At 56.3% G+C, this 26,282-nt stretch overlaps 8 protein-coding genes across 8 annotated transcripts; 3 read left to right on the top strand and 5 right to left on the bottom strand.

Moving 5' to 3' along the window:
- Positions 1 to 35: 35 nt before the first annotated feature.
- On the bottom strand, positions 36 to 4,303 carry IWZ02DRAFT_503605 (uncharacterized protein; the record flags this gene model as incomplete). The annotated part of the gene is made up of 3 exons (XM_066770342.1): positions 36 to 131; positions 2,083 to 3,020; positions 3,094 to 4,303. The coding sequence occupies 3 exons, from the start codon at positions 4,301 to 4,303 to the stop codon at positions 36 to 38; spliced, it is 2,244 nt and encodes a 747-aa protein (XP_066617385.1).
- Positions 4,304 to 5,310: 1,007 nt separating this feature from the next.
- On the bottom strand, positions 5,311 to 7,044 carry IWZ02DRAFT_495467 (uncharacterized protein; the record flags this gene model as incomplete). Its single annotated transcript, XM_066770144.1, has 2 exons — positions 5,311 to 6,487; positions 7,022 to 7,044. 2 exons carry the CDS (start codon positions 7,042 to 7,044, stop codon positions 5,311 to 5,313), a joined length of 1,200 nt encoding a protein of 399 aa, XP_066617384.1.
- A 1,022-nt stretch (positions 7,045 to 8,066) lies between these two features.
- Positions 8,067 to 9,137, top strand: IWZ02DRAFT_438026 (uncharacterized protein; the record flags this gene model as incomplete). The annotated part of the gene is made up of 1 exon (XM_066766689.1): positions 8,067 to 9,137. One exon carries the CDS (start codon positions 8,067 to 8,069, stop codon positions 9,135 to 9,137), a length of 1,071 nt encoding a protein of 356 aa, XP_066617383.1.
- A 1,576-nt stretch (positions 9,138 to 10,713) lies between these two features.
- On the bottom strand, positions 10,714 to 11,544 carry IWZ02DRAFT_438025 (uncharacterized protein; the record flags this gene model as incomplete). Its single annotated transcript, XM_066766688.1, has 1 exon — positions 10,714 to 11,544. The coding sequence occupies one exon, from the start codon at positions 11,542 to 11,544 to the stop codon at positions 10,714 to 10,716; it is 831 nt and encodes a 276-aa protein (XP_066617382.1).
- Positions 11,545 to 13,256: 1,712 nt separating this feature from the next.
- On the bottom strand, positions 13,257 to 16,208 carry IWZ02DRAFT_438024 (uncharacterized protein; the record flags this gene model as incomplete). Its single annotated transcript, XM_066766687.1, has 1 exon — positions 13,257 to 16,208. The coding sequence occupies one exon, from the start codon at positions 16,206 to 16,208 to the stop codon at positions 13,257 to 13,259; it is 2,952 nt and encodes a 983-aa protein (XP_066617381.1).
- An 843-nt stretch (positions 16,209 to 17,051) lies between these two features.
- Positions 17,052 to 20,604, bottom strand: IWZ02DRAFT_466618 (sulfite reductase flavoprotein component). Its single transcript, XM_066768511.1, has one exon. The coding sequence runs from the start codon at positions 20,342 to 20,344 to the stop codon at positions 17,123 to 17,125; it is 3,222 nt and encodes a 1,073-aa protein (XP_066617380.1). The 5' UTR covers positions 20,345 to 20,604; the 3' UTR covers positions 17,052 to 17,122.
- Positions 20,605 to 21,066: 462 nt separating this feature from the next.
- Positions 21,067 to 22,305, top strand: IWZ02DRAFT_167726 (putative short-chain dehydrogenases/reductase). Its single transcript, XM_066762154.1, has 2 exons — positions 21,067 to 21,919; positions 21,976 to 22,305. The coding sequence occupies exons 1-2, from the start codon at positions 21,151 to 21,153 to the stop codon at positions 22,158 to 22,160; spliced, it is 954 nt and encodes a 317-aa protein (XP_066617379.1). The 5' UTR covers positions 21,067 to 21,150; the 3' UTR covers positions 22,161 to 22,305.
- Positions 22,306 to 22,561: 256 nt separating this feature from the next.
- Positions 22,562 to 26,061, top strand: IWZ02DRAFT_167722 (uncharacterized protein). Its single transcript, XM_066762153.1, has one exon. The coding sequence runs from the start codon at positions 22,806 to 22,808 to the stop codon at positions 25,968 to 25,970; it is 3,165 nt and encodes a 1,054-aa protein (XP_066617378.1). The 5' UTR covers positions 22,562 to 22,805; the 3' UTR covers positions 25,971 to 26,061.
- Positions 26,062 to 26,282: the final 221 nt, after the last annotated feature.

Genomic DNA, 26,282 nt, shown 5'->3' with positions numbered 1-26,282 from the left:
TGTCGTTGTTCGGTCCATGATAGATTTGGTTATTTTCAAGCCGCCGCCGCCGCCGCCGCCGCCGCCGGGTTCGTCTTTTCTCCTATCTGACGGCGGGTTGGCGCGGCTCTTTTCCTCTCGGTCGAACGTGTCTGTTGTCCGTCAGTCAGTCAGTCAGCAAGCATGAGCGCCTTTTTTCCCGACTTCGTCTTCATCCTTCGGATAACTCGTTTCCTGCTTTTCAATCTTTCTCTCCAAAATTTCCTGGGATTTCTTCGTCTTTTCCACTTTTCGCTGTTGCTTTTTGTTTTTGGGTTCTTTCGACAACGTTCAGCTCATTCGAGGAGCCGAGCTGGGTCGGATCGATCTTGTATCATACCGCTATCGCTTTGCCCTTTCGCCGTCTTCTCTCTGTTTGGCTTGTTGTTTGGCGGGCGCAGGATTTTGCTTTTGACGCTTTGGACTATGGAAAGGGTTGAGGCGATATGAAGAAGGCAGAGGTGCACGAGACGATATCTGATGTGGGATGGGATGAGGTGGTACAACACGCGGCCAGGAAAAGCGCTAGTCGTCGACTTGGCTGCCGCGTCGTGTCGTTCATACAGTGTCTGTCCGTCTCGTCACCGCGTGCTGCGTGTCGTGCCGCGGGCACGGAGGACAGGCAGGACAGGCAGGGCAGGCTGGCTGGGAGGAAGGAGGTGTGTTGAAGGAGACCGAGGGTAGTGTATCAAGAGTCGGGGATACTTTGTGCATGTACGTATGGATGGATAAGTAGCGGTGACGACGTGATCAAGGTGTGTGTGTGTGTGTGTGTGTGTGTGTGTGAGAGAGAGAGAGAGAGAGAGAGAGAAGATGCGCGCGAGAAAGAGAGGGGTGATAGGGTGAGTAGTGGTGGAGTCAGAGATGATGACAGCGTCCGTACTGCTCCTGGTGATAGACAAACGCATTCCAAACCAACCTCGAGTGCATTCGCCCGCGTGAATGATGGAAGAGATGTTTGGGAAGGGAACATAGGCAAGTGAAGCAAGCAAGCCCTTGAGGCATATTCTACTACGTCTCCTGCTGCTGCTGCTGCTGCTACTACTACTACTGCTACTATTTCTCACATCCCCCCTTTCCCGTACCCACACCGTTCGCAAGACCCCCTTTCAAAGCCTCTCTCTGACCCCTGATGCCCCTTTTCGCCGTTCTCCCCTCCCCTCCCCTCCCCTCCCTGTTCCTCTTCCTCCTCCTTCTCCTCCTTACTATATTACGGCATACTATACTGTAATATTTTCATTTTGTCTCAAGCTTGTCTTTGTGTGTGTGTGTGTGTGTGAGAGAGAGAGAGAGGGGGGGGGGGGGGGGGGGGGGGGGGGAAAGAATGATGTATTTGTATGCCATGCATGGATGAAATGGATGGATGGATGGATGGATGGATGGATGGATGGATGGATGGATGGATGGATGGATGAATGTATGAATAAATGCAATGAATGCAATGAATGCTGCTGGTGCCGGTGCCGGTGCTGCAAAAGAAGAAACGAAACGAAGCGACGCGCTGCTATGTGTAGGTAGGTAAGTAGGTAAGTAGGAAAGCCTGATTAATCCCCGACCCTGCTAAAACAAAACCTCCCTCCGTCCTCTAAACATCAAATTCTCTCGTCTCGTCTCTTCTCACTTCCTCCCCTTTCCTCACCAGTCTACTGCACTACTGCCTACAGCCCTACACGCGCCACATTTCCACAAATCCAAAACGAGGAACGACAACCCCCCTTTGCACACACACCCCGAGCTAAGCACCCCCGATACCTCCCCGACCAAAATGCCCCCCTCGCCATCACAACGGTCCCATATGCGTCGGCACAGCTCCTCGACGACGTCGTTCTGCCTCTCCCTCTCTCTTTCTCTTTCTCGTTCCCGCTCGTCCAGCACCGCGCCTGACACGCCGCCGCTGCCGAAACCGATGAACTCTGATCCTGTGCTTTGCCCACTGACTCCTCCTCCTCCTCCTCCTCCTCCTCCTCCTCGTAAAAATGCCGCTGCTGTGTTTTGATTTTGGGATTGGTTTTGATTTGAGGGAGTGGGTGATCCGCCGCCTCGCCCCGGCAAATCGAAACTGACGCGCGCCCGCCGCGCCGCCGCGACGGCTTCCATGACGCTGCTTGGTGTCGCTTCACCGACGTGCATACTCGGGCTTAGAGTTGCATTTGCGTATCCACTCCCCCCTGCGCCTCCTGGCGTCATGGACGAAGGCGAAACGAGCGTCGCCGCGCTGCTGCTGCGGAGCCCGTTGGTGCGCACCTCGCGGTCCGTCCCGCCCTGCGTCGAGGGCCGGTATTGCGTGTTCAGCGCGAGGCTGGACGATGCTTTGCTGAGCGGGCTGCCGACGTTCCCCGTACCATTGATGTTCTGATACGCGGCGGCCGCCGCACTCGCCGTTGCGCTGGCGCTGGACATGTGCCGTTGCGACGACGCCGACTGAGAGCTGTAATACCCGCCGCCGCCGCCGCCGCCGCCATCGCGCTGCTCCCGCTGCTGCTGCTGTTCTCTGACGTACCGCCAGCGCGGCGAGTCCGGCGACTCGGCCAGCCGCGCAATGGCGTCGGCGACGGGGTTGCGGAACCGCCGCACCACGCGGTACTCGGCGGCGGCCTCGTCGAAGCGGCGCGCCAGCTCACGGTCCATGATCACGTCGCCCGACGGCGTCACGCCGCCAACGACGACGAGCTGCGACGACGAGTGCCGGTGGTGCGGGTGCGTGTGACCTCCACCGCTGCTGCCGCCGGCGCCGTTGGGTGCGGAGAGGGCCGCGCTGCTGCTGCCGCGATGGTGGTGAGAAGAGTGTGCGTGGGAGAGGAGGTCGCCGCCTTTTTGTTGCGGTTCGATGTTTGAGCTGGCGCGCTGCAGCCACAGTTTTTGCTGCGTCCGTGACGGCGCGAGGTCCGATGGCGTTGTTGTCCCTGACGAGACGTGGCGGCGGTGGTGCGTAGAAGACGAGGGCGTGGCCGTGGCCGACTCGGAAATGTTTGCCGTAGATTTATTGCGCTTTGCCGACAAGTCTGCCGAGTTATTGTTGTTGTTGATGTTGTTGTTCGTCGCCGGCCGCGGCGGATGGTGCGGCAGAAAACGAACTATCTCGCGGCGTTCCCGACGACCCATCGCCGTCTATGAAGCGCGACACGGCTTCCTTGTTCCCCGGCGTGTCTATCATGGTCGAGCCCGTCGAGTGGCTGAGGGAGCGCGCGTCGTGCGAGTGCGAGACGACCGTAGCCGACACGTCCGAGACTTGCGGCTGCAGCCGGTTCGACGCGCTGCGCTGTAGGATGCGCGAGGTTATCATGTCGGCGTCAGGCAGGTTGGGCTGGTGGTAGGAGTTGACACCGTTGATTTGGTTGCTGCTGTACGTGACGCGCTGCTCGGGGCGCTGTGTCCGCGATGTATTCCGCGGCGAGGGGGGGTCCGAGTTTGATTCTTGTTGCTGCTGCTGCTGCTGATGCTGCTGTTGTTTCTGATGCTGTGGTCTCGATTGGCTTGGCTGCTGCTGCTGCTGCTGCTGCTGCTGCTGCCGCCGCGGATTGGTGTCCGTCTCTGTCGAATCAGAGGTGTCGTTGTCGCTGGGTCCCGCGCGAGTCTGTTGTTGTTGCTGTTGGGCCTTGGGAGGATCCAATATCACCGAGTTCTGGCGGGTAGTCGAGCGCGTAGTCGCGGGCGACTGGGAAGCGCTCTCCTCGGTCCAGGCATTGTCGTCGTCGCCATCGTCGTCGACGCCCAGATCGAAGCGCACGCCGGCGTGGTCCATCTCGGGCGAGCTCTTGCGGCGCGGCTTGGCTGCTGCTGCTGCTCCGCCGACGGTGGCCGCGCTCCCGCTCCCACTCCCACGCTTGGTCAAGGGCTCCAGGTCGCTGCTCCGGTGCTGTCGATGCGTGGCCTTGCCGGCCTGGCGCGGCAAGTGACCGCTTGAGTGGTTTTTGCGCAATTGGGCGTGCGACGTGTTGCGCGAGACTACGGCGGCCGAGGCATTGCGCTTCAAGGCTGGGCGGGCGGCGGCGTCGGTCGTGGTCGAGGTCGAGGTCGAGCCGGTGGACAGGGTACGGTGGTGATGGTGGTTCTGCTGGACGGCCTGCTTGTTGAGATTCTTGCCATACGACGGGTTCCTGGGCCCGAGGCGACCGTGGCCAACGACGTGTCTCTGGGCCTTGTGAGCGGAGCGGTGATGCGGGGCGTCGCGGTGGTGGGCCGGGTCGTTTGGAGAATGCGACTGCGGCTGCGACTGGGATGAATGGCTTCTCCGGGGCGCTGCAGGTCGCTTGGGCGGCTGAGATTGGGCGTCGGGAGAGGTCATGGCTAATGTCTGCAGTGCAGTGGTGCTGACGGCGCCGGCGAGACGACAAAGGGATGAATGATGAGGGCGATGCGACGTGGTGGTGTTGGGGCCGGCGGCGCTGGTGGACGGACTGCTGGCTGCTGGCTGCTGGCTGATGCGTCGAGCGTGTTGCAGCGGTTGACAGAGTCGCCGTTGGCTTCAATTGGCGTGCACGACCTGGACGAGCGTGGTCATGATGAGGGCGAAGACGATGATGATGACGATGATGATGATGATGATGATGATGATTATTATTGTTGTTGCATCGTTCGTTGCCCTCCGCCTCGGCCGCAATCCCGTCGTCGCTATTGGGCAGCAGCCGACGACTCCACTTGCCTCCGCTCCCTTTCTTCCGCGACAACATATCAACCTCATGGCATGAGAAAAGAGAACTTGTTGGTAGAAGATTCCTTCTCTAACTCCAGCACGACACCGCTCCCTATGTCTGCTCAATCCGATTCTTCCCTCCTTATTTGACCACCTCCGACGCCCAAGTCCCACTTGATCTAGCATGTACAAGAACCATGAGTATTCACTTCCTCCCCTCTGAAAATCCCATCTACTTCTGATTCGTGTGGTCATGACCCTGGGGTCGAGATGTGCCACATGCCAGACAGGACCCCTCCGAAATAATCTCAAAAAAAAAAAAAAAAAAAAAAGAAAGAAAGAAAAAAAAGCAAAACCTCCGTCCGCAAATGCACAAGGCCTTCTGCAATCTTTCGTTGCAGTCTCTAGCCGGATGACGCCGTGTATGAAGAACGAGAATCATAGTCGTATCGAAATGGCCTAAAGCTTGATGCTCCCTGCCACTGTATCCTCAAAACTGCCGCCGAATGATGGAACATGAATCGAATTCCGCTGGCATCTTTGACTTTGGGTGTCGATGTTTTCAATGTGTCCTCGCTGATTTTCTTTTGCAGAATGAGGTTAAAATCGCTGGGTTTGAGTCCGTCTCCAGCTCCGCAACGAGCAAAGATTTTGACGTCTCATCCCGTCATCTTTCTCAACATTCTCCGGCCGGCTGCTTTGGTCAGGCTCCTCTTTCCCGACATCAGAGGCATCGCTTCGTCCTCTGTGCTGACCGTCTCTTTCTCGCCAGCATCGACCGCTTCCTCGAGATCTGGGCGACGCATTCCGTCGATGCAGCCGAAGGACGTCCAGGACGAATCCGAAGACGTGGAGCGGTTTTCCCATGACATTCCCAAACCTCGCAGCAAGTTGCGCCTCGAAGAGCTTCCTTCCTGCGCACTGGGCTGAGAAGAGGCGTCCGAGGGTCGAAAGAGGCGGCGGCGGACCCTGGTGGCAGATCCAGGCGGCTCCGAGAGTTCATCATTGGGATCCGCGTCGGCCTCTGCAGCAGCTCCGGACGCTGTTCTTGAACGGGGCGACCACGGCGGCCAGGCAGCATTGTCAATCCAATGCGAGAGGGCCGATGTTGGCTTGGAGAATTCCTTGGAAAAGTCGTTGGGAGTGGCGAGGACGCTGTCGAGAGTCGAGTCGCTCATGTGCTTGGGCTTCTCCAGATCATTGCGAGCGCTTTCCTGCAGCGAAAGCCTGAGGTGAGCTACCGGCCTTTTCTTTTCCAGCTTGGGCTTGCGCGGCGAGCGGACACAGGTCGGGACCTTGAGCTCCTGCTCTTGATCTGGGTCTTCCAGAAGAGGGCCTTCTGGCCGAACATCTGCATTGGTGGACGAGTACCTTGGCGATGGCGTGAGAGAAGGTTTGAGGTAACGCTGAGAGTCTGCCATGGCCACAGATGATGGTCTGGCCGGGCGAATGGGCATGCTGCGGTGCTTGAGAGATTTGGGCGGCTCTGCATCTTGATTGTTGAGTCGCATCGCTTGCGAATGCATCAGCAGGCCAATGGCTTCCTCCAACGATGCGTCCAGGCTGGTGAGTGACGGCATGTGATGAGAGTTCATTGAGGCACGAGCTGGTGCAGAATAGGTAGTGTTGACCGTGTCGTGCCGTGGTCGCAAGGACCCTGGTGCCGGCGATGCGCTGAAGCGAATGGCAGGCATGCTGATGGCAGAGCCAAAACAGAGCGCGTCGACGGCGACGGCGAGGGCGAGGGCGAGGACGAGGACGAGGACGAGGACGAGGACGAGGGTGAGGGCGAGATGAGATTTGGTGTTTTTGGAGCCGTCGTGGTGTTGTTGATGTCTGAGGTGCTCGTGCTCAAGCAGGGCGACAGGAAAGGAAGGCGCGTCCTCAGTCCAGAAGCCACACGCTCCGAAACTCAACCTTACGTCGCAATCCGGATACGATGGTCGTCTCTGCTCGGCTCTTGTAGCTAATTATTCGCAGAGTCCATCAAATGAACGAGTGCGACGCCTGGAGATGCTTCAGCCCAATGGGTTTGCCGCAGCGACTCGACGGCGTTGACGACAACGACTTTTAGCGACCGACGACTATGAACAACATCAGAAACAATTGGTGGGCGCTCCAAGAGGGATATCTCGAGTATCGTCGCAGTCAATGACGACCGCTACCTTACCTGCTCTCCATTATTGCATTTTCCCCCGCCGCTCGAGGCCAACGTAATCTGCACCGGAGATTTATCATGCAACCATCCCAGGTCACGCTCGAGTCCCAATTCCAAAGCCTCCGTCGGATCAGGAAAGACAAGACTGCCGGTAATCGCTCGACCAGTGGCGCCCACAGCCTCCACCACAAAATCTCGAGCGTGATGCGTACATCGTTGCCGCATCGCTCTGCATGTTGGCTGCTTTTCTGCATGGCTTAGCCTCGTGTTGGTGATTAGACAAGCACTGCTTACTTTTTCCTTACTTTTCCCGGCTTCGGGCTCTCGTCAACTTTGTGTCTCCTGTCTTTGCTTCTCTCCCCTTCCAAATCTCTCCCGAGAGCCTCGTCAACGTTTTGATCGGAGAATGCGTCAAGCCCTCAAAAGGCTGACGGCTCCGGCGCCATCAACGTCCGGAAACATGTTATAATCCTTTGGTCTTGCTCATGAGACTCGGCTTGTTGTTGCTTTTTCTTCGAGATCTCTTGTCATCACAGCCTGGGGCCAAAGCATCATTTAATGAGATTCATGACTGGGACGGCCGCCTCGAGCTGCGATCAAAACGTGGTTGGCGCCAGCTGCACGCAACCGGCGTCACGAGAAAGTGTCGATGATCATCTTTGCCATGATGGCAAGGCAGCAGCAATAGAGCACATAAACACATGTCACTCAAGAAGATCCAAAGAGAATCTGAGCCGCAAAGTCCGAGGTGAGTGATTTCCCGAGTTCTGATCAAGAAGTGACACAGGACATCATGAGCCACTCAATCTTCACTATCTGTTCGTCCCAAAATCAAACACGGAAATGCTTTATTCGAGCTTTCCTTCCTGCTCTATGAGTTATGACAAGCTCATATTCTTCTATTCCGGCTCCCTGAGCAGAAATTTAGTGCACTCTACATTGTGTCACCAAACACTTCTACTTGCGGACAGTCATGTCTCAACATCCGACACGGCAATAAAAACTCAAAGACCAACCCTTCCCAAGTCCACAGCTCTGAAAACAACGGACCTTTTGAGAACACTCCTTTCGAGTACTCTCACCGCACGCAGCCATTGTAATCGCTCAAGGGAAGAAGACTCCATCTGCAAACGTTGAGCTCCCGCAAGCACCCCGAGAAAGACTGTACAAGTATTAATCCACCATGCATCGAATAATCCATCATGCACCTCACAACTCTCATCTTTCATCCATCTTTTCCCTCCTGACGTCAGAACAATGCCCCACGATTCCAGCAAAAAAACACAGGTCCTCATCGAGCTGCGCAGCGAACACAGCCACAGCCACAGCCATAGCCGCCACCGCTTCGTCCGTCGCCGCAACACCGCCGAGCACCACACCAAGAAAGCTCACGACCGCCAACCCCAACCCAAATCCACACGTCTACTCAGCTGGAGCTTGTCCATCGAGACGCGTCCACCCAAGCCCACCAGAAAGAGACGCTCGGCAAAGACTCGTGACGTCGGTGGTAGCACCAGCAGCACCGCTGCGCAAACGGAAGCAAGGTTTGAGACATGCTGCTGCTGCCGGGGCGACGCGGGCGCCGTTCGCGTCATCGAGGATGAGAACGACGACGACGACGACGACGACGACGACGCGCTTGGACGACCATGGGGATGGGGTTGTTTCGATGACGATCATGATGGTGGTGATGGTGATGCAGCGTCTGCCGCATGGGGTGGATGTGGTGGATGGGAACGAGAGAAGATGCGCAGGACACGGCACCATCGTCATCAAAACCAACATCACCGCGGCCGTCGCTGTCGCCGCAATGATGCGACTCCAGCCCTCTCACAGCAACATCAGCATCAGCATCAGCACATCTACTACCGCCCCCGCATCGCCAACATCGACAACTCGCAGGTCCAGGTCCAGGTCCAGCATAACAACAACAACAACAACAACAACTACTACTACTACTACTACTACTACGACAACGACAACGACCATGACCATGACCACGCTGGACACTGCCCATCCTACCTCGATGGCACTGTTCATCTAGTCGATCGCAAGGCAAAGAGCCCTTGCGCAGATCCGGCTTCTTTGCTGCCGGAATTGGAGACGCTGTCGTTGTCGAGCGCGAGCGCGAGCGAAAGATGTGAAGAGATGGCACAGGCACAGGCACTGCCGCCCGCTTATTCGGAGATTTTCCCGCCGTCGAGAGGGACGGTGGGTGCTGGGTTTGGGTCTGCTTTTGCTTCTGAGGGTGAGGGTGGGGCTGGGGCTGGGGGTGCGTTCGGGGGAGGTGAAGGGTATGCTGCAGCTGGATTTGACACATATCTGTAGGAGGTGTGTGTGTGTGTGTGAGGGTGTCAGGCGTTGAATGGAACTGGCTGTTCACGTAATAGAATCCTTCACGGCGAGAGAAAATATGACCACACTAGATTTAAGCAAATTGTTTACCTCAATCTACCCTCCCTACTTGTGCCCCTGTCCCTCAGCCTCCTTCCCCCCTTCCTTCCCCTTCCCCTCCTTCCCCCACCCCCAACCCCTCCACGTCCTCCTCCACACCTCCCCACCAACCCTAACGCCATCCCTCTCCGCATCCTTATCCATAGCATCTGCGTTTCGGCGGCGCACGACGAAGGCGCCACGTCCACAGGGACCATGGCGCGAGATGTACACGTGGTGAGTCCGTTTGTGCACATTCAGCACGCGGGAGCGGGCTTTGTGGCTACGGGGTGTGGGTGCGAGGAGGTGGAGGCACATTTCCTTTAATTTTTGGTGGGTTTGAGGGGGTGTTGTGTGAGTGTAGGACAGGAGAGGATGTTCCACCAGTGCGTAGGTTGGTTTTGCTTGTTTGCGGGGCCAGAGACGATGTGGTTGAGGTTTATGCGAGTGTTGGGCAGGGTATCGCTGTGGGATAGAATGAGTCTCCGAGTGTTGAGTTTGTTGGCTGTTTCCGCCTTCGCTTTCTGAGCAGTCAGGCTCTGGTTCGTTTTCTGAACGCTCAGGAGAAGGATGATGGTTGATGGTGCGGAGGGAAAGTAAGCAGAGTCCTGGAAAAGGCTGCGCCTTTTATCGAGGCTGTTTGCAGGTCGTGTGAAGAAAGTGCCGTGGAGCGTTGCGCGGCCAGGTAATCAACCAGGGCAATCCGCCAGCGAGTCGGCAGTAGAAAGACAGCAAGTCATTTTTCTTTCTCCATGAGGAAACGCTATAGCCCTCGAATCCGACGTGTCCAGGGCTCAGCAGCACTTGTGATATCAGAAGACTTGACTGAGATTCTCCTCAATGCTGCTGTTCTTTGTCGATTGTACGAGGAAAACTTGAGATGACGCCAGAACGCTCAGTACAGCCTGACATAAACATATTCATCCGGGTCGAAGGACAAGAAAACAGGGTTGATTCGGCCAAGAGCTACCCTCTCATAGCCGTTCCGAACCTCCCTGAGCAGCATGACTGTTCTGTCTGAGTCGTTGATGGTATTGCTTGAAAGATAGATCAAAAAGGTGATGTGACCCTCGCAGCGAGCCCTGATGTCATCCTCGTAATCGAAAAGAACTCCATATGGTCTGCGAGAGTGGAGATCTTTCAGTACGTTGAATAGTGCTATCATCGGTATGGGAGACAGATCAGAACGGCTATCCAAGGGATCTTTCCTCTTTGAAAATCTCATTCGGTCCACTATGCAGTCGTAGCTCCCGCATGAAGTTGAAAGTGTGGACCTTAGGGTTGACTTGTTGTGCTCCAGAAATTGTCCTCCATCGATGTCTACATCTGCAAATTCGCACATGGGGGCGACAAAGCAAAGGGGTATTGTCCGCTTGTTCAATACACCAGTCGATAGATGGCGCGGCAGTAACTGCACGCGAAAATCGGTGAAATTGAGCTCGATTTCTTCCCATGAAGGTATTGGAAGAGCTCATGGCCACCAGTTGTGAGGATCATTCCGATCCCGATACTCCATGTTCCCAAATGGCCACCAAGGCAAGGATTTTCGAATGGCCGGTATCTCGGAGGCCCAGTCTCCAAACCGGTTCGGGTTTCCTTTGCTCCATTCTATCGCCAAACGTGCCTGTCTGGGCGTAGGCTCTGCAGTTGACCAGCCGTGCGTATTCAATTCGGAACCTCTCATACGTTCTATGACTTCTTGAATCGATCCATCATCGGAGATACTGACAAGAATTTCCCGAACTCGAGCAGCAAATTCCATACTGAACATCTTTCGAGCCACGCCAGGAGATGAACATTGACAAATGTCTTCCCAAAATAGAAACCCCCGGATGAGAGATTTGAAGCCGCCCAGATGACTTCCAACCGTGAAGTCATGTGGAAGATGAGAGATACGTCCCTTCCAGGCAGCCCATGACCATGTTGGGGGCAACGGCTCGGGACTGCCCTCGGAAGATTGGCATCGGTCCTTGAAGCGGTACTGCATACGGTCGTTCGGAATCCAGTGGAGGGCATCAATCAAGTATTTGGTTGGAATACCATACCAAAATTCGCAACGGTACCATTGTTGCTCAAGAACTGAGGTGATTCCACGGAGAGCTCTCAAAACGTCTTGCTCTCGCGTTAGTTGCCGACGACTATACTCGCTGAGTAAAACGGTGTACATTTCAAAGTCATGGCCCGAGTTTGTCATACTTGAATATCCGGCCGGGAAGGAGTTGAGGTGCTTCTCATCCTGGTCCATTGAGCCGAAAAGGGCCTCATCTTCGCGATGATGAGCCGCACTGCGTTTGAAGTACATCTGCCGGTCCGTGACGTAGAGACATCTTCGTGAGAAAAGCTCTTCTTGAAAAGTCCGTCCTCTTCTGGAATATATCGACTGATCGTAAAAACTCGTAAGTTTAACGTGCCGGGCAAGAAGTTTGACACCGCGAAAGCCTGGTGAGATGGAGATGGAAAGCGACAGTTAAACAGAGGTGTACTAGGCTGAAACTCAGTCTTTGTCATATTGTTTGCTAAGCCTGCATCAGCGAATCAAGTGAATTGACGTGGCTATCGGAATTCTGTGGGCCCCTACTCACCGTGAGTCCTGCAACTGCGCCACAGCTGCGCCACGTACAACATCAAGGCTTTCGGTGGGAGGGATATGCGAGGTCAAGATAAGCGGACGAAATTGAAAGTGCGATATTGTCGAGATGCTGGCGTCGGCCGCGGTGGAAAAGTGTGCGCATTCCTGCAGTCACGGCCTCTCGCAGTCAACGGACCCGGCCTGGTTTGCTGTCAGCTCATGCAGCCAATTGCATACCATAGCCAATCCTTGAAACACCTTTTCGATGTTGATTTGTTTCCTTGTTTCCAGGACATCGATCAAAGATGGACCTAATTGGGTGAGCGTGGAGAAATCCAAGTTGACAAGTCCTGATTGGCCGGCTGATCAGTCTGTATTCCAACGCCTTGCACGCTCCAACCAAAACGCCCTGAAGTTCGGGCACAAGGAAAGACATGGATCAATTAAAACGCGAGAAGAGGCGCCTCGTGAGACAGAGAACGGTTGGTGTGTGGAAGTGTCGAGGTGTGCGGAAAATTCGCGCGCGAAGGTCCACGAACCCCTTCCCTTTTTGGCTCCGACAAGGCAAGCCGCCAACAGCCTTCTCAAGTGCTCAGCCTTCCCAAATGATTTCGACCAGCTTTTGTTTTGTTCCTCAAGAAGCCTGAGAAGAAGCCAGAAAGCTCTCCTTCGACGCTGCTTCTGAGTCTCGCCGCGCATAGCTACCGTTATTTTCGAGGCCCGCTGTGCCGGCACTGTCTGCCGGTAAGGACAACCACCTCGTCCATTAATCCACCCGGTGTCTGTTCGAACCAGCAAAACGACATCTGTTTCATGCTCTGGCACCATTCATGACAGATGTCGAATGACTCCAAACCCATGAGACCCATGCTCCAGCGTCCAACGACCTCAAAGATTCAAAAAGGAAGATGAAAAGTGAAGGTGTGTCGCCAAAAATCCTGCCCCTATATCACTCGCTTTTCCCAATCTTTCCTCTTTCAAAACACGCGGCCCATATAGACAACAACAAGCGCACATCTCTTCAAACACAATGCACAAAGCTTCACCACACAACAGCAGAAAAAACAGCACAGCAATAGAAAATCAAAGAACTTTTGGAAGTATGCACGCCATGTACACGTTCTCATGTCCACATACCATCATGCTATTGGTCATTTCTCCTCTTGACGATCTTGACGAACGAAGACTCGCTCAGAAGATCACGCTCACCTCAAAGACAACGACAGATGCCAAAAAAACGCGATGCAATGTCCACAACGAAACGAAGCACGCACAAACCCACTCCACACATATCATACCCACAAGGCGTCCAATTTCTCCGCGTCCCCGTCATCCCTCTCTATTCTAAATGCACTTTTTGAAGACCCTTTCCTGAAACGGCCAGCTGAGGCAGGCAGGCAGACAGGCATGAGGGCAGACAGACAGGCAGGCAGTCAGCTACCTACCTATCTACCTAGCCAGCGCGACCCAGCCCCCTTTGACAGTCCGTGCTGGTCGATGTGGGTAAACGGCCCGCTCTCTGACTGCCCTGGCTCTCGTGGCATCTGGGGCATCTGGGGCATCTGGGGTATCGGGCGCATCGGGGGTATCTGCTCCTGCGGCTCCTGCTGCTCCTGCTGTGACGGCTGCTCCGGCTGCTCCTGCTGTGACGGCGACAGACACAGCAGCGAAGGCATGGATAGCGGCCGCGGCGCGGCGACTGGCTGCTGCTGCTGCCGCCGCCGCCGCTGTGTTTGCTGTCGTTGTTGTTGTCGTCGTTGTAGTAGTTGTTGTTGCTGTTGTTGCTGTTGCTGTTGCTGTTGTTGCTGTTGCTGCTGCTGTTTTTGTTGTTGCTGTTGCTGCTGCTGTTTTTGTTGTTGTTGCTGCTGCCGTTGCTGTTGTTGTTGCCGCTCCTTAATCCTCTCCATCTCCCGTAGGCGCCAAATCATGTCCCACGAGGGGTGATCATTTCCATTATTCCACTGAGAGATGCTCAACCCTGGCACAGTCGCCAGGGCTTCCTTTTTCCTCCGATAAGCAAGCCACCAATCCAGCAAGAGTCGCCTGCTATGCGACCTAAACCTGGCAGGCCGTTCGCGTATCACACGGCCTTCGTCATCGCACAGAACTATGTGATCTTTCTTCTTCGGCAGCGTCGTGTTCCCCGCCTTCTCTCCCTTGGCCGGTGGAGGAAACGTGAAGGGCTGCTGTGGTTGTTGTTTTCGCCGCTGGTCTCTCACGTCTTCCTTGACTGATGGCGGTGTGACGGGCTGCTGCTGCTGCTGCTGCTGCACCTTCTCACGTTCTTCCTCTTTCCATAGATGCCAAATCTCACTATATGAGGGGAGGCCCTCTTCGTCCTCACCAAAGGTGCTCAACCCTTCCTCTGGAGCCAAGGATTTCTTATGCTGCTGACGACGCGCATTCCACCACCGTAGCAGCATCTGCCTGTGTTCCGAACTACCAATACGAAAAGGTTCGCGTAGACGAACTGACTTGCCACGCCCAAGAGTGCGCTTTTTCCTCGGCAGCGCCAAGTTCTCCACCCCTTCTTCCTTGACCATTGATGGCAATGTGTCGGGCTGCTCTATTTTCTGTTGTTGCCGCTGCTTGTTTTTCGGCTCTTCGCCATTGGCCGACGATGTGGTTGACGACGATGATGACATCAGCTGCTTCAGGGCCCTGTGCTTGAGCTGCTCCAGCCAAATCCTACAAAGGCGGTGTTGTTTTGCCTCGATAAAGGATTTTTTCACTCCGACAACGTATGTGTTTCCCAGATGACCCAATCGCTTCTGCTTTCGCTGGCTGGCCCACCACTTTGCTAATTTTTGACGGCTTAACAGGCCTGGATACAGTCGTTTGCACAGGATACGGCCTTCTTCGTCGTAAAAGATCCACCGTCTGTCCCGTCCGACCATCCTGATGGCAAACTTCGGCAGCATCGCGTCTTCGGATTCGCCTGGCCGTAGCTTCTCTTTCTGTCGCTGCATGTATTGTATTAGAAGAGATGCTGAGTCAATCACATTCGGTGCTCCCTTATTTGTTTCGGGGGCCTGTTCCCCCTGTTGCAGGTCACGCAGGTCATTAGCCACTCTCATGGCTCTTCTGCGTTGTTCATAAAGAGAATGCGGTGATCGGAATCTGGAAAGCTGTGGGAAAGCCGCCCTTTTCGCACCATCCTGCCGCAGACTTTCAAGGTTTTTCTTGAATACAGTGGGAGTCTCGTGATGTTGGTCCGGGGTAGCAGTATCCTGTATCGCAGTGTCCTGCCACCCGTCTCTTGTATCTTCCTGCGCTTCTGCGTTGCGCGACAAGCCATCCTGCCACCGAATTCTAAATTTTCGCAATTGCTTTTCTACCACTTTCCAAGCGTTACTGTCCGATATGGACTCACTCGCGGATAAAGACGGATGATCCACCTGACTTGACGTATCGAAGTCGTTGTTTTCATCGTCAGACGGTGGCGGACTCGCATCGATGCTGGCCGGAGGCGCGTTCGGAGATTGGCCCCAAAGTGTCCCTGGATCAGAACTCTGATCGATGCTGGAGCTTCTCTCGCCAGAACGCTGAGGAGGCGTTGCCCTGTCATGGTCTGCCGTGTTGGAAGAAGAGCTAGATGGGCCGGCCAAGTGTTCCACTGCAACCTCCGCATCTGGACTGGCAAGCGACACGTGCGTAATTAGCTCAGTCCCTGGCTTGACCTGAATGTTCCATCCCAGCGGTTCCATAGACGCCCGAATCATCTCGTCATCGCGGAGAAATGGCTCACTCATCAAAGCATTGAAGACCATCGAATTGTGCTCGTCGTCAATGCGCCCAGCGGCCAAGTCACCATCCATGAATGCGTCGTAGTCCTCGCATGCATCGTCCAAAGCGCTCCACTCACGCCATGTCGAAGAAATCACGCGCTCGACGCTCCAGTTGCCGGCCAACGCTTCGACCGTCCGCCACGACACACAGGGAATGAGAGTGCGTGGCTGAATGTCTAGGACCTCAAGTGCCTGCCCAATCCAGGCGGGCGAAACTCGCCATGAGAAGTCTGCGTTGGCAAAGGCAGGTTCGGGTCCCTTGAGCGTCACCGTCCTTGCCCCATCGGAAAGCGTCCTGAGGACTTCGCACCCTGAGAGCGTATGATCTGGTGTAGGTGGACCAATGTCGGTCCAACGGAGTTGTCGCGTGGGTTGTCCAATACAATCAGGCGGCCCTTGGCCCCCAAATCTCTCGAATAAAGACTCGTTGATTTTGGGGGAAAATAGCCGCTGATGTATAGCATCGTATGCTTTTCGCCGCGTTGGATATCGGTCGGGCGTAATGTCAGATATCCGCGGTAAAATTCGGTAAAAGATGCGCGCGGTCGTGTGGTTCAATGCCGCGGTACGCGTCAGCTGCCTTGGAAGCCTGTATTTTCCCAACAACATGGCTCTTTGTATGCGCGCGCGCGACTTTGCTCGACCCTTGGTTCACCAGTCTATGGACTCGGTCGCGAATGCGCTTGCGGACGCGCTCGGCGTGACGGCGTGGGGATGATGGGCATGCGTGCGAAATGCAAGTTCTCGGGCGTCAATGGGTAGTGTGATGGATCGACCAGCTCGAGTGCATGGTTTCCAGAGGGTTTGCAAGCGCGGATGGCGGATTCAGGCGTGCATGGCGGCAAAGACGGACGTTGGTGATTTTTCTTGACGTCGTGTCACGTCGACGCAGGCGGGAGCTCTAACAACGAGCGGGTAGAGTCGGTCACGGGCCGCCAGGCGGACTCTGTGAAAGACCCCTTGAGTTCCCCGCTACCATTGGTTTGTGACCCAGTCTCCAAGACCATCCGGCATTTGTACAAGCGCTACCAGGAGTATTTACATACATACATTGGATGCCTACCTACTGTATTTTAATGGCGTGCGGCTGCCCGCCCACCCCATTGTTCCCATCTCAACGCAACAGCAACACTACCTGGGCAAGACATACAGACACGTGCAAGTGTTTGAAGACGCAAATGTAGGCTTAGGTGAAGATTTGCGCTTCCTTCCAATCTATCGTGAAGAAGCAAAACGAAGTTATATACCTAGATAGGTAGGCAAGAAGGCAAGCAGGCAAGCCAAGACAGGACGAGGCATGCGAACTCGTAAATCATCGCATGGAATCGCATCGCACCCAACCCCCCCCATTCTATAAAGCGCATGACGTTTTCCTCCGAGCCAACGGAATAACCAAGCGCAGAAGAGAAAGAGAGAAGGGAAAAAAGATCCACCCAGCCCCCCCCCCCCCCCCCCCACATGTACACACATGCCACTTGTATGTTTGGATACATGTACGTACACAGCATCCGCCGCAGACACGCCTAATAGACCTCGAGGACGTAGCGGCCGTCCTCCTTCATCTCCTCAATGACGCGGCGGCTGTCGACCTTCTTACCAGGGTTGCGGAGCTCGCTCTCCAGCTCGACCGCCTCCTGCAGCACAGCCGTGACGTCGGGGACGGGCCACGTCGGACCGCAGAGGTAGAAGCTGCCCTCCTCCTCGAGGTACGCCTTGCGGATCTCGGCCATGCTCTGCCGCATGCGGTCCTGGATGTAGATCTTCTCGGGCTGGTCGCGCGAGAAGGCGCGGCCGAGCAGCGTAATGATGCCTGCGTCTTGGTACGCTTCCCATTCTTCGCCGTACAGGTACTCCTCGCGCTGGTGCCGCGCACCCATGTACAACAGGACCGAGCCGATTTCCTCGCCGGCCTGCTTTTGGCGCGCGCGCTCCTGGACAAAGGCGCGGAAGGGCGCCAGACCCGTTCCGAGACCCGCCATGATGATGGGTGCCGTCGTCTTGGGCGGCAGCTTCATGACCGACGGCTTGACCGACACGGTGACGGGAGCACCAACGGGCAGCGAGTCGAGGTAGCGCGTGGCCTGGCCGAAGCGGTCGCGGCCGTTGGAGTCGACCCAATTGACCGTGACGATAAGCAGCGACACGCTGTTGGGCGTCACCTTTTGCGACGACGCAATCGAGTACTCGCGGCGCTTCATCGGGCTTACGATGCGCACCAGGTCGTGGAACGAAGGGTGCGCAGACTTGAATTCGAGCAGAACGTCGGCATACGTGACCGTGTCGACCTCGGCGCGGCGCTTGAACTCGGCCGCGCCGTCGGGCGTGGCCAGCGTGAGCAGCGACTGCTTGTCCTTTTCGTCCGACGCAAACTCGGCCAGCGCCTCATAGAAGCGCTTAGGAGGACGACCGAAGATGTCGACGTTTTGGATGAGGGCCTGAAAGACGGTGCGGTTCTCGAGCACGTTGGGATCATCGCGAGTGGGAACCTCGACAATTCCGTCGGCATTGAGGCCGTACCACTGGATGAATTGCTCAACCATCTTGGGGTCGTTTTCGGCGTGGACACCGAGGGCCTCGCCAATCTCGTACTTGACTCCAGAGTCACCCAAGTCGAACTCGATGTGGAAAATGTTGCGGTCATAGTCGGGAGGCGTAAGACGGCGGCGTTCCTTGACGTGGACAATGGCGGTCTTGACGGGCAGGTCAGGACGGAGGGCTGACTTGGTGCCGTACGCCTCCTTGAAAGCCAAACCCTTGGCGGCCGTGACCCAGTTCTTGAGCAGGGTCAGCGGCTCGGGGTCAACCCTCTCAAACGAAGAGAAGCTGTTGACATTGATGTCGGTGGGGAGCGAAATGCTTTCAACCTCGGGCTCAATGGTAGCCCAAGACTCGGGGACCTGGATGGGGCGGACTGCCGTCTCGACGTCCTTGACAAAGCTCTCCAGAGAGCCGCCGCTCAGAGTGGCAAGCTTCTCAACGGCAGCTTCAAACTTGGTAGGCTCCAAGATCTTGAGAGCAGCCAGCTCGACTAGGTACGCCTCGAGAGTGGCGTCTTCTTGCACGCTGGGTGCAACAGTCGAGTCAAAAATGAAGAGGTTGAGCTTCTTGGCAAAGATGCCCTTGCGAGCACCAACGGGGAGGCGCTTCTCAAGCTCTTCATCCTTGGCACCGGGCAGGCTGAGGAGCAGAGTGGCGCCAGTCTTGAGGCTGTTGACAATGTCAAACTCGTTCAGGAGCTTTTCATGGCCAACAAAAGCAAAGTCGGCGGCAGAAACGGAGTAAGCGGCCTCGATGGACTTGTTGGACTTGCGCAAGTCGGTACGGACGACACCGCCCTGGACAAGGTTGTCGTGGCCAGTGCGAATCGAGACATTGGTGGCAGAGTCCTTGGAGAAAAGCTGGCCGAGGGCAATGGGAGCACCAACGGCAGGAGCGTCGTCAATGTTCCAAAAGGTCAGCTGTTGGGCAGTTGGATCCACGAGGCTGCTGGCGCTGGAATCGATCTCCGAGTCAAACTTGGAAAACAAGTCGGCAAACTTGGAGGGAGTCCAGACCTCCTCCCTCGCGTACTTGACATCAACAACAGACGAGGTAGAGTTGCTGGAGAAGCTCAGCGCAGCGAGGACGTCGCTGTACAGCGCAGAGTGGGCAGTCTCGTCGGCAACAGCAGCGGAGTCGTGGACTTGGCCCAGGACAGCGACAGTGCGGGCAGTCTTGGGAATGGCCTCGATGAAGAGCTCCTCAACAAACGGACGGTAGACCCTCACGTTGAGCACGCCAATCTTTGCGCCCTTGGCGGCGAGAGCCTCGGCAACCTGCCTGCCCAGAGAAGCCTCGACGGTGCCGAAAACGACAAAGACGGTCTCGGCGGTCTCGTGGCCGTGGTACTCGAACAGCTTGTAGTCAAAGCCCAGCTCGTCGTTGAAGGCCTTGAGCAGGCGCACGAGCCTGCCCTCGTTGTCCGAGTGCTTGCCCTCGACGTTTGAGACGGCCTTGAGGATGGCGTCGTAGTTGTTCTTCAGGCCAGACTTGTCGAGGACGTCGACGACGCGGGTGGTCTCGCGGCCGACGGTGATGCCGTCGTACGTGTGAATCGTGGGAACAATGCTAGCCAAAAGAGTCGAGAACAAGGCCATGTGCTGAATCTCATAGGCAGAGGCGCTGGAGACAAGACCCAGACCAAGCTCCTCGGCGAGGTTGAAGGCGGTCGAGTAGTCGGTCACCAGGCCGGTCGAGGAGTTGGCGGCATAGTCGACAGCGGCGACGTGGGCAACAAAGGGATTGGCGACAGAGTAGAGCAGAGACAGCTGGTCCAGAGCAGACCTCAGCTGCTGCAAGCTCGAGGACGAGGCAACAATGGCCTGGGGAATGTGCCTCTTTGCCAGGTCAAAGTCCTTGGAAAAGACGTAACCCAGGGCGAGGTTGCCCGCGCCGGTCCTCGTCTCGAGAGAAGAGACGCCAGTCTTGTAACCCCACGCATTGCTCTCGGCCTTGTCCTGCCACTCTTTCAATGCGACGTCCAAGTCGTAGGTTTCGGGAGAGAAGGTGAAGATCTTGTCGGAGAGGGCGTAGGCGACTTGCTGGACGAGGGTTTGCGCGGTGAGGTAGGTGGGACCGCCAATGGAGGACAGAGAGACGTGCTGGCCGAAGGGCAGGTTCGAGGACTTGTGGGCGAATTTCTTGAGCGTCTTTTGCTCGGTGGACTCGACGGCGGGGCCGGTGGATTCGGCCTGTTGGAAATGCATGGTGAGGGCGCGAAAGCACAACTTTTTTTCCTTTTTTTCTTTTTTTTTCTTTTTTCTTTTGGGTATACGAAGGTCGAAATATCAAGGGCGCCGGGGATAATGAGAGAGAGAGGCGGCGCGCTCTCTTGAAATTGTCTGCCCTCTTTTTTTTTTTGCGAACAAAGATGAAGGAAGGTTATGTATGGGTGGCGGAGAGGGTGGAAGAGAGTCGCAATGAGCGGAGAGGAGGGCCAGACTGCCCGGGCAAAAAAGTGGCTTCGGGGCCCCGATACCGCTTCCTTCCCTTCCATTTTCCATTGAAGGACGCCCCGGCACTAGTTAGCATGACTTTGAAGATGTTGCCCAATCAAGTCTGGTGTCGATTGCGTGCTTGACCGGCAGAACCCTCACCGCCCGCAGCCCTGCGCCTCGGGCTAGTCGCTGCCGACTCGAGCATTAGTCATGGCCAACTCAACACCACGATTCCATCCCTTGTCCTCATGGCGTGCTTTGGTCTCGTGCTTGCCTCTTGCCGGCCATGCCGATGATGCCGAAAATATCACAAAAACAAATATGCATTTGTTCCATCTTCGCAGCGGGCACCACATTACTGCAGACACCGTGCATCATGTTGCTGCGCCGCTGACTCACAGCTCGTAGGGCTCTCTCTCCAACTTCCAATTCCGGTAAGCCGTTGTGATGGCTCGACGCACTTGCATCAGCCTCATGTCGTCTCCTTCTCTCGACATTCTACACAATGGCTTTCTCATGTCTCTTCCCTTTTCGTCCGTCTGCCGTCAATCTGAGCATTTCCATCTTTTCCAACCATGAGCGATTCGCGCGTCGTCGGCATTGATCATTTCACCCCCACTCTTCACACCCAGCCCTCTTCTCAAATTCTTCCAGCCAACAATCATCTCCCATGTCCTTTTGCCGTCCTCGTCATCGGTGCCTCGCGTGGAGTAGGCGCTGGCATCGCAGCCGCCTACGCTGCAGCGGGAGCCTCGCTTTTGATTCTGGCCGCCCGTAACACCGACGAGCTTGCCAGCGTTGCCCGTAACCTCGCCACGGGTCAAGCAAGCGCGAAAACAAAAGTCCTCACGCACTACTGTGACGTGGCCTCGCCCACTTCGGTCAAGTCTCTTGCCGCACGTGTGCGCGCGCAGCTCGCCGACCGTACCCTGCCAAAGTTGGACGCATGCATCTTTAACAGCGGCTACAGTGGTCAGGTTGAATTGCGCATCACCGACGGCGACCCGGAGGATGGCCAGTGGGAAACGGCCTTTGGCGTCAACGTTTTGGGGACGTACCACGCGGCCCACTACTTTGTGCCGTTGCTACGCGGCGAGGGTGAGAAACCTACAAACCCCGGTTCCTTCATTGCCGTTGGCAGTTTCGCATCGTGCATAACGAGTGGAATCATCGCAAACTCCAAGTATTGCATCAGCAAGATGGCGCAAGCGAGAATAGTAGAGCACTTGGCCGAGCAGTTTGGAAGTGACGGAGCAAGGCGGGGTATGTTGGCAGTTGCTGTGCATCCAGGGGCTGTTAACACGCAAATGGCCAGGGACTCTTGTCCAGAAGACTTTTACAAGTGTGAGTTGCAGCGTCTGCCAAGCATCAAGACGACGAACTGACGAGACGAAAGACAGACCTGACAGACTCGCCCGACCTCTGCGGCGCCTTTTGCGTCTGGTTGACCAAAGACCCAGAGCGGGTCATGTGGTTAAACGGACGGCTGCTCAGTGCGACGTGGGACCCTGACGAATTACTCGCAAAGAAGGACGAAGTGATCAAGGGCGAGTTGCTCAAATTCGTTGCGGTGACGTCCAAGTAGACTGGGGCGTAAATGGGATCCTGGAAAGAGCTTGACAATGATGCCAAATGGCCGAGCCCTGGGCATGGTCGTTTGACTTGTACCTGACAGATCGATGGTTGGGCCAGGCAGACGAGGCTGGGATTTTTGCGGCAGATGGCTGAGCATGGCAGAGCATTGCATAGCAGACTTCCTGTTTCGCTCAACAAGCAGAAGCGACAGGGAGGCTTTCCAGTCTTGTCTTTTGTCGTCGTAAGCCCGTTCACTCCCACTTGGTATCGAAATAAGACGAGCAACCAGTCCCTGTCAGCATGAGAAACCATGGTCAGTGTCGAGCCAATCAGAGCCTAGCGCCCGTTGGCTGCAAGCCATTGCCGCCAATCTGCAGGGACTTCGTCTACATCAACACCTCACCCAAACATCAATCTGAAAAACATTGGGTGCTTCTGCGATGCAAACCCAAGTAGATGACTCTCTGATGTATCGAGAGGCCGGCATGGTGGCCATCAGGTGTCGACCATGGGGCTGGTTTTCCACTGCACTAGAGGCTTGGGCGAGTGGCGATGGCTGAGGACCTCTCCCAGCCACCACCTTTCACCACCACTGCAGAGTGGGCTGTGCCACCACAGATAATTCGAGCCAGTCCTCTGCGCGCTGTGTGCCCTGATGGCCGCGCGCGTCCCTACGCCTTCAATTTCAATTGATCAACACTGGAAACTGCACATTCGGCAATCAAACATGCAGCGCAGTTCGCATGGCAACGCGGATGCGACTGCAAGCGAGCATCAAACAAACTCCAAGTCGGGCAGTCCGCGACGTGTCAATTTCGACTTGACTCCGAATGGTGGACAAACATCTCCACTCCTCAGCCCGCGAAAGGGTCCTCCATCAATCCCATACTGTGACCTTGCGACACCGCTGCAATCGAAGCGAGGAAATGGAGTGAAGGAATCGTCGCGGGCCAATTCGCCCAGTCACTCTCGACATCGCTGGGGAGAATTGCGGAGTATAGCTCGAAGCTCGCTCGCGACGTGGGAATCGTCTAGAAAAGGGACGAGCAGCAGCACTCCGCCTCCAGTGTCACCCCAAAAGGGCCAGTCACCGGGCCCCAAGAGTCCCCTCAAGCCTTGCCTCAAGTCTCCAACCTCCCCGACCTTTGCGCCGCAACTCCCTCCACCGGCTCCTGTGCCCCCGCCTCCGCGCACACCTAGAAGAACGGCCTGGCGCAGTCAAGTGGCGCCGTCTTTGCCAACATTGGTCGAGGTTTCGAGTGCTACATCGGGCGCAAAGTCGGACAATGGTTCTCGGGTGAGCAAGAGTGGCAAAGCGAACCCAAGCGGCAGAACCAAAAGGCCAAGGGCCGCGGCAGGAAAGGGTTTGCGTCATGAAAAGTATGAAATGGAGAGGAAGAGGAGAATCCGTGAATCGAACGGGAAAGTCTCGCAGACCAGCCGTTCGAGCAGAAATTCACAACCGGGTAAATCGCTAAACCTAATCAAAGAAAAAGAGCCAGGGAAACGAGTGAGCAAGCTCGAGGGAAATGACAGCGAGCTATCAAACAGCAGCAAATCAAGCCGCAACAACAGAAACAGCCGCGTCGTCAAGGCTCAAGATGCCCCCAAGAAGAACCCGCCTCGTCCACCTCTGACCCGCCGCGATGCGCTGCTTGAAGCCATGCGCGTACACGACCCGCCAGTCCCGCCTCTCGCTTCATCTAGCGTCTACTCCTCGAGCGAGTGCTCGTCGCCCACGGTCTACTCGTCTTCCAGCATCTACTCTACAGACACGGCCACGCCTACCAGCCCGGCAACGTCGACAGAGCGCAGTGCGCTGCTCAGCACGCCAATATCGAAGCGCACCAAGTCCACAAGCCGAACATCGTACACCACCTCTGGTAGTGACAACGAGAGCTTCCCCAAGTCTCCTCAAATGCCTCAAACGCCAACAAGCCCGACGAAGACGGCAACCACAGAGACGACCGTTACTGAAATCGACAGCGAAGCCGACACCGCGCGCGCAGAAACCATTCCCGACACGCCATCTAGCACGCACCGCACGATCAGCTCGGTCGCGCTCGGCAGCGCGCTCGGTCTCAAGAGGCCGTCAAGTGCGGTGCGGTCGGTCTTGGGGCTCGAAGGGAGCCAGATCGGCGCCGCTCAGGTGCCCATGGTGCCAGAGGCTGAAGAACGTAGGAGACGCAAGACGACAGAGCACCGAACCGAGGAGAAGGAGAGGGATCGGGGGAGGGAGGACAAGGGCGGCGCAGAGAATGCAGGCTCACCCAAACCCAAGCCGCAGCCGCGCGTCAGAAAGCGCAAACAAGCGCGGTACTCGGAGACGGAAGAAGAGGCTGGAGCGCCGGCCAAAGACTTGAAGAAGACGACATCTGACCCCAGTCCGCGACAAGACAAGCCCTCACGCTACCACAACAGGAGCGCAGACGAGCAGCGAGCCAGGCGAGACCGCAAGGATGGCGGCACCACTAAGAAGAGAGAGTCGTCAAGTATGGGCAAGGAGAATAAGACTCCGCCAGACTCGGAAAGCGGCGAGATGGCGGAAGCCATCGAAGAACTGCCGCGCCGCCACGTCTCGCACAGCATCAAGTCGCGGCGCTCCGTGTGCGTGCGCGGGCAAGGCATCAACCTATTCATCGACATGGCGCACGCCAAACCGTCGTCGACGTCGTCGCCTTCCTCGACATCTTCTCCAACCCACAACCACCAACAACATTCCACACGTCACCACCATCATCACCACCACCACTACTCCCGCGCACCCCCTCACGCCCTCAAACCCCTCTCGCACCTCCAAGTCCCAGCTGCCAATGACGACGCCGACACATCGTCCTGCGTGTCAGCAGCGACATCACTACACCCAGGCGTAACAACGTCCACGCAACCCTCCCACCCCAAAAACCTCGCCTTCAAAAACCCCTTCGCGCCGCCTCCACCGCCGCAGACTATGCGCTACACGCGGCCCGTCCGGCGCCCGTACCGCTGGCCGCGGCTCGATCGCGGGTTCGACGGTAAACCGCCGCTCGATTTGGGGAAGGAATTGCCGCCGATTCCGCAGATTGAGTCTGATGATGAGTTTGATGAGGAGGAGTTTGGGGGTGGTTGGGGTGTGGGGAGGCGAAGGGGGACAGAAAGGATGAACGAGATGAAGGGGAAGAAGCATCCCCGCCGCCTCTCCCTCTCTCTCTCCGCGCTGCCCGATACCCCGTTTCTCGGCGCGCTCGACGTGTCGAGGCTAGCTGAGGGCGAGGAGCGAGTTTTCCGTGTGCCGGGTTCCCCATCGTCGGCGGTATCGAGGGCAAGAAGCGGAGGAGGGGCGGAGACGGCTTCGATGCTGTCGTCGACGTTCGATATGAATTTGGATGAGAGGGCGACGACGATGGGGAAGGACATGGGTATGCGACGGCATGGATCGGCGCCGCAGCGGGGGGTTCGCGGTACTGCGTGTGAGAGAAGTGGTGATGATGGCAGGAGAATGACGCGGCACTCCTACGACGAGACATCTACGCCTGCGCGCGACCGCACGCCCTCCTCGTCAGCTTCACACCGCAGCAGCCTGCCTCGCCACCGCTCTCACGGCTGCCATACAACAGCAATAGCAACAGCAACAACACCATCAACAATGGCAGAAACTGAGACGGTGGCGACGATTGAACGCGCGAAGGATGCAGAGAAGGAAGAGCTGGGGGAGAAGCAGAGCGAGAGCGCAATGGATAAAGAAGTAGACGGCATAGCGCGGCGGCTCGCTTTTGCGATTAAGAATGGCCGCGCGAAGGGGTCGCGAGCCGTCAAGGTCAGTTGGGTTGTTGGGTTTTGAGGGTGTTTGTGTCATTTATTCGGTTGGTTGGTTGGTTTGAGAGGTTTGGGGATGATGGATGATGGATGATGGATGATGGATGATGGATGATGGGTTGTGAGTGTGGGATAGAGAACATACCTATGTGGTCTGTACTACGAACGCTCTTCTTGATCCAATTGCCCAAGATGTGTTCGATTCGATGTCATGCATGTCACGTCGTCGTCGTCGTCGTCGCATATCCACTTGCTTACACACCCTGCCTGGAGCCCCGAGTCCCTCCCATCTGACTATTTCGACACTGTGTGAATGCCAAGGTAGTCACTCGATTCA

Source organism: Phyllosticta citriasiana (assembly GCF_038021145.1).
Source record: "Phyllosticta citriasiana strain CBS 120426 chromosome Unknown IWZ02scaffold_28, whole genome shotgun sequence".
NCBI lineage: Eukaryota > Fungi > Ascomycota > Dothideomycetes > Botryosphaeriales > Phyllostictaceae > Phyllosticta > Phyllosticta citriasiana.
Note: the sequence above shows the minus strand (reverse complement) of the source record. Positions and strands in the feature narration are given on the sequence as shown.